A 5403-nucleotide genomic window follows, 5' to 3' on the forward strand; every position below is an offset into this window, starting at 1 on the left:
GGAGGCTTCTTGGCCTCAGTACATAAAGAGTAAGCATTCCTATACGAGACAGGGAGAACTCAGGCCATCATATCAAAGTTCTAAATTCTTCCATGTAATTAGCTAGAAGTTACCACCGGAGTGTCCACATGGACATTTCATTGTTCTTAAGGACTGGGTAGGCTTTTTGAATCTGGATCCAAGAGACTGGTTTAACTGGTTCTAGGTGTACAACTACCGGTTTATATTAATAAAGCTGAGGGTTGTTCCTTGGGCGTGGAAAAGTATATGTCATTAAAAGATAAATGCCTCAGTTAATAAATGAGACAAAAGAAATACTTCCAGGGAAATATTTCAAATTAAAAAATCGTACGGAAAAACCTCAGAGAAGACAGCCTGTTGCCCAGTGGTTAGATTTTATTTAAGGGTTTCTTATCACCATCTAGCTCAAATAGAAACATCTGATTGTTGCTGCCACCTGTCTCTACAAGGGTATTCTCATTTCCCAGTAAACCTGCATTGTGCCTTCTGTCCCAGTCAAACATATCCCTGGCAACTTTCCCAACAAGGTAGTTTCCTTCTAGCCTGGCTGAGCCCTGTGGTTATAGAACACCCTGTTTGCAGAGTATAGCGCTCCTCCTTTTAAAGTGAGTCTCCAGACACCTCCTTCCAGAGAAATGAAATGAATCATGATCTTGCCTAACCCGCACCTCCAATTATTATTTTCATCATTTTTATTTAAAGCAGTCACTCCATTCTCTAAGCGATTTTTTTAAAGGCAACTTCATATTTACATTACCCTATGCCTGGAAGGCATATGAGACTTTTCCTGGTGCTGAGTTCCACTAATTAGTATGACACAAGCTTGGCTGAATAGTTCTCTGGGACAGTTTGGTATGGGAGATGCAGTGGCTGACAGGAAAGATTAGGAGCAATGGCTCCCACAACAGCTTCCTGTCTTTAAGCCTGAACTTAGAATAGACTTTCGCCTCCAAGGCACAGGAAAAATAATGGCAAGCAACAATGGCTTGAAGAAAAAGGAAAACAAAGATTAAAGCTCAAAAACTAGACGTTTTTTTCCTAAACCAAATTCTTTGTTGCACTGAAGAGGGGAGGTGGGCAATGACCCTGCGGGGTAGAAAGACTTATCTTATCAAGACTTTGTTCAGGTCAAAGGGAAAACAGTCATGTCCAAGCTTCTGCTCCAAAGAGCATAGGTCTGGGGTCATACATTGCTATTTAACAGAGCCTCTTAGTGAGCGTGGGATAAGCAATGATGGCAAAAATTGCACAACATGGGAGGGTAACAAAAATTTAGTGGGTAGGGGCCAGCATTTGAGGAGGTGTGAGGGGATGGCCAAGAAGATAGTGACAAACCAGCACCTGAAAGAGTGCATCGCAATCTTGAAATCCCCCTGGTGGTAAATTGTCGAAACAGTATGGGCTATCTTGTGCTGTGATGTCATTCCGCTATGTTATTCCAAACCTTCAGTAAAATTCTGCTACATCCAACAGCCTTGTGTTCCTGCAAGAAGGGGCTGCTGATATCTAACACAGGACAAAAAGAACCAAGAAGAAAGCAGGAACCGAGAGTAATGGTTTGGACAGACAGATCAAGAAAATATCTTCTCTGGAGAAAGCAACAGGAATACTGGCTGGTAGGAGAGGAGGTTAATTTCCCACAGTAAGTGGCTTGAGGGCTCCACCACTGCATTTGCATATTAAAGACTGGTCCCAGAAGGCTGTAAGATTTGAGGACATCTGGCTTATATTGTGAATACTGGCACTAAAATAATTGAAATTTTTGTTATCTCCTCTTCCCATGGTTCCCAACTTTGTATTTCTCAGACTAGTAATATTTTAATAAAAATTCTAGGGACTGCTTGGGTTGTTAACCTTTTACTGTGTCATTCAAAAGTATTTTAAAAACCGTTTCATAAAATAAAGGACATGTTAACACACACAGACAAATAGGGCATAATAGAACAATTTTTAAAATGTGTTTTTATAAAAACCAAATTTGTTTTATAAAAGAAAATTGTTTTTATGTTTTTATCTGAAATGATCTCACATTTTCCAGACTGTTAAATTGAAGACGGTGTACATTTCATTTTATTTAGCCTTAGCTAATAACCCTTTATTCACTTATTTGTTCATTTTTGGAAAAAACTAAATGTTTTTTATAAGCCTCTTTTTCCTTTCAAAAAACAAACAAACAAACCATTTTTTAAAAAACAGGGTATCACTCTGTCCCAGGTGGGAGTACAGTGGCAAGAGCTCAGCTCACTGCAGCCTCAAATTCCTGGGCTCAAGCAATCCTCCTGCCTCCACCCCCTAAGTAGCTGGGACTACAGGCTTATGTGCCATCACACCCAGCTAATTTAAAAAAATTTTTTTGTATAGAGAGGGTCTCATTATGTTGTCTAGTCTGATCTTGAACTCCTGGTCTCAAGCAGTCCTCCCACCTTGTCCTCCAGAGTGCTGGGATTACAGGTGTGAGCCATTGTGCCTGGCTTATAAACCTCTTACGTGCCATTCACTGTGCTAGGTACTGGAGTACAGAGATGAACATGACTTTGTCCCTGCCCTCAATATCTCAAGGTTTACCAGGGAAGTCAACCAGGTGATCTCAAGTGCAAAACTCACACAATACTAAGGGGACAATGTAAAAGCAACAGTTCAAAACCAGACGCTCTATCTCTATGCAGAACTGCAAGAAATACCAAAGCCTGATGTCAGGATTTACTTAGCACACGTAATTTGAGTTTTCTTACCAATGATTTAGGGGGAAGCTGAGACTTACTCCAGAAATCATGGAGTTTTCAGACTTTTTTCTGCTCCCAGCCAATCACAGGGCTAGGAACACACCTCATGTGCAACATGTCAGCCAGTCCATGGGTACTCCCACCCTAGATAGAAAGAGGTTGGGTATGTGGGGTGTGGGAAACAAAAACTGCAGCCTCTCCCTTGTCTACCATGGAATAGGTCTGCGCACAGCCACTCTGCTCACTACAGAACATATAACCTGAAGGTTACTGGAGGACAGAGCAGGGTGAGGGCTGTGCTGCCATGGTGACAGTGCCACAGGATTTGGTGCCGCACTGGAGATGGGGCACTCAGGGCACTTTCTGGCTACACACAGCTGGAAGATGTCTGGGAGCAGTGTTAGGCACATTGGACCCCCTGCTCAATACAAACCACCCTCACTTTGGGAAGTGATGAGGTTTTCTAGTTCTGATCTGGAGTGAGAATCAGAGAGGGAGGCATATCATGGTATCCCAATCATCTAGTTCTGGAATTTCCCTAGAGGGTAGGGGATGCTGGTATAGTAAGAGATACATAAACATATTTACATGGGAAGAAGCTCCAGAGGTTGGTACACTGGGGAGGCCCCCCCAACCCTTTCTTTCTCTCTCTCTCTCTCTCTCTCTCTCTCTCTCTCTCTCTCCCCCTCCCCCTGCCCAGTGCTGCTCCAGAGGTACAACACTAGAGGAAAGAAATGAACTATATGCATCTCCTTACATTATATAATCAGAGTATGTATGTCAAAGGGATAGTCACTGGAACATTTCCCCCTCCTTATCTTCCCTCAACTCTTGTCAAAAATAGGTCTAGAACTTTCACACAATTATCCATCCTTATTTAAAATCAAAACGTGGATGGATCAGCCGATGGCTGCAGTTCTCACGTCTTTGCCCGGGTCTTCTGGCATCTCTGAAGCACATACGTGTGACAATGGTACAGAAACGCAGGAAGTGACTGTTGAATGCATAGAGGTTTTGCAGCTTCCGTCCATTGTCACACAATTTCCATTTTAGATTCTGAGCAGTTCTCCCTCTCCATGCGCTATGAAATAGAAGGGTCTGACTGAATCATCCGCTTGAAATTAGGTTTCTTCCCTGCAGGGGATTAAGAACCGAGGTGCAGTCCTTCTGCGCGCTCCACACCACACCTCGCAACCCTAGAAATCAGGACTTTCCTGGAGAAAGGCCCAGCAGGGAGCCAGGACCCGCAGACGGTGCGGGGAACTGGTGCCTCTGCAAAGCCCAGAAATGCCCGTGACCAGGCCAGGGGAGGCGCGAGGCGAAGCAGAGAGTTGTCCCCGAGGCGTGTTGCGGCAGCTCGGGCAGGGCAGTGATTGCTTCGGAGGAGAAAGGGAACAAACGTCCCCTGGTCCCCGAGGTCTCCCAAGGTCAATTCCCAGGGGACTCCAAAGCAGCGACGGAGCTCTGAGATCTGGCAAGTTTCTAGGAGTCAAGTGAGGGGAGCGAGTGTCTTACCTGGCCCGGCTGGCTGGTGTAGTTGAAAGAGTAGATGTTCTCGGTGCTGAGATTCACCACCCCGCTGTAGACATGATCGAAATCGGCGCCCCTGGCAGGGTCGAGGGGGTCGCGGCGCGGTGCCGGGGGCTGCCTGGGGGATTTCGCCGGGTGCCCGGGAGACGCCGCCAGCAGGAGCCAGGGCAGCGCGCAGAGCAGCGCGAGCCGCGGGCAGCCGCGCATGGTGGGCACCGCGCCCAGGCTCGGAAGCAGAGCCACCCTGGGGAGGGGGCGAGCGCAGAGAGGGTCCTTCCAAATCCCGGGGCAGGGCCGGGCGTCCGCCTCAGCGCCGAGCGGGCAATGCCTGGCGAGCCCAGCCGGCCAGGGCTGGCAGCGTGCAGACGAAGGGTCGATCAAATATTGATGCTGCCTCCTGGGGTCTCCACGGGAGGTCACGGGTGAAGAGTGGGGGGACTGGAGAAGTGGAGATGAGGGGGCTGCTGATTTTCCTCCGGCTTCTAAGTTCCCCCTTTCTCATCGCCGAGAATCCCCCCACTTACCCAGCCAGAATTTAGACCGATCTCTTCTCCCTCAACCTCAATAACAGCAGTAACAAAAGGCATTGGAGTCATTAAAAAGAAATATCCGCTAGTCTCGAAAAGTCAACCTGACCCCACATCGAGGAGGAAATTCGGTCTGTTTCAAATACGCGTGCACCCTGGCTGCAGGAGAAGAAATAGAAAGCAAAAGAGCCCGTCCCCCAAGAGGGTGCGCGAGTTCGCTTTCCCAGGCTGCTACCTGCAGAGAACTCTTGCCTGTCTGAACGATAATTACTCTCTATTCTCCCCTCTCTAATAGAACGTCTCCTCAGACACCTGTTTTATTTCTTTATTACCTCCTACTCTCCAAGGAGAGTCTCACGTCATCACGTTCTCTCCCTCACCATATGTGTATGTATGTAAATATGTACAGTAAAAAAAAAAAAAAAAAAAGATATGGTAAAGAGAACAATTTCCAGCACTGCCTGAAGTCTGGTCCCGGAAGTTGTCAAAAAACGACTCAGACTAACTAGATTTATGCAGAAGGCATTTCTTTCCACCCCACCCTCTTGCCTACTTTACCATTGCAATGACTTCTTACAGATTCCAGGAGAATCCCCAGAATA

General features: G+C 46.5%; 1 protein-coding gene and 1 long non-coding RNA gene across 6 annotated transcripts in view; one reads left to right on the forward strand and one right to left on the reverse strand.

The window, feature by feature from the left end:
- Positions 1-2040, forward strand: part of LOC105470384 (uncharacterized) — a 28613-nt gene extending 26573 nt beyond the window's left edge. Inside the window, exon 4 of the long non-coding RNA XR_980486.2 lies at positions 1495-2040. This is a non-coding gene — a long non-coding RNA (uncharacterized lncRNA). The remainder of the gene's footprint in view (positions 1-1494) is intronic.
- The window catches only part of LOC105470385 (SID1 transmembrane family member 1), an 87823-nt gene extending 82690 nt beyond the window's left edge, over positions 1-5133 (reverse strand). For 3 of the 5 annotated variants that reach the window (XM_071092405.1, XM_011722305.3, XM_011722304.3), the window contains exon 1: positions 4260-5122. In XM_071092405.1, the coding sequence (XP_070948506.1) occupies positions 4260-4481 (222 nt within the window). In that variant the 5' untranslated portion in view covers positions 4482-5122. Of the gene's footprint in view, positions 1-4259 lie in introns of all 5 variants that reach the window. The other 2 variants (XM_011722307.3, XM_011722306.3) reach the window with 2 other exon arrangements.
- Between the last annotated feature and the right edge of the window lie 270 nt (positions 5134-5403).

Source organism: Macaca nemestrina, chromosome 2 (assembly GCF_043159975.1).
Source record: "Macaca nemestrina isolate mMacNem1 chromosome 2, mMacNem.hap1, whole genome shotgun sequence".
Lineage (NCBI taxonomy): Eukaryota > Metazoa > Chordata > Mammalia > Primates > Cercopithecidae > Macaca > Macaca nemestrina.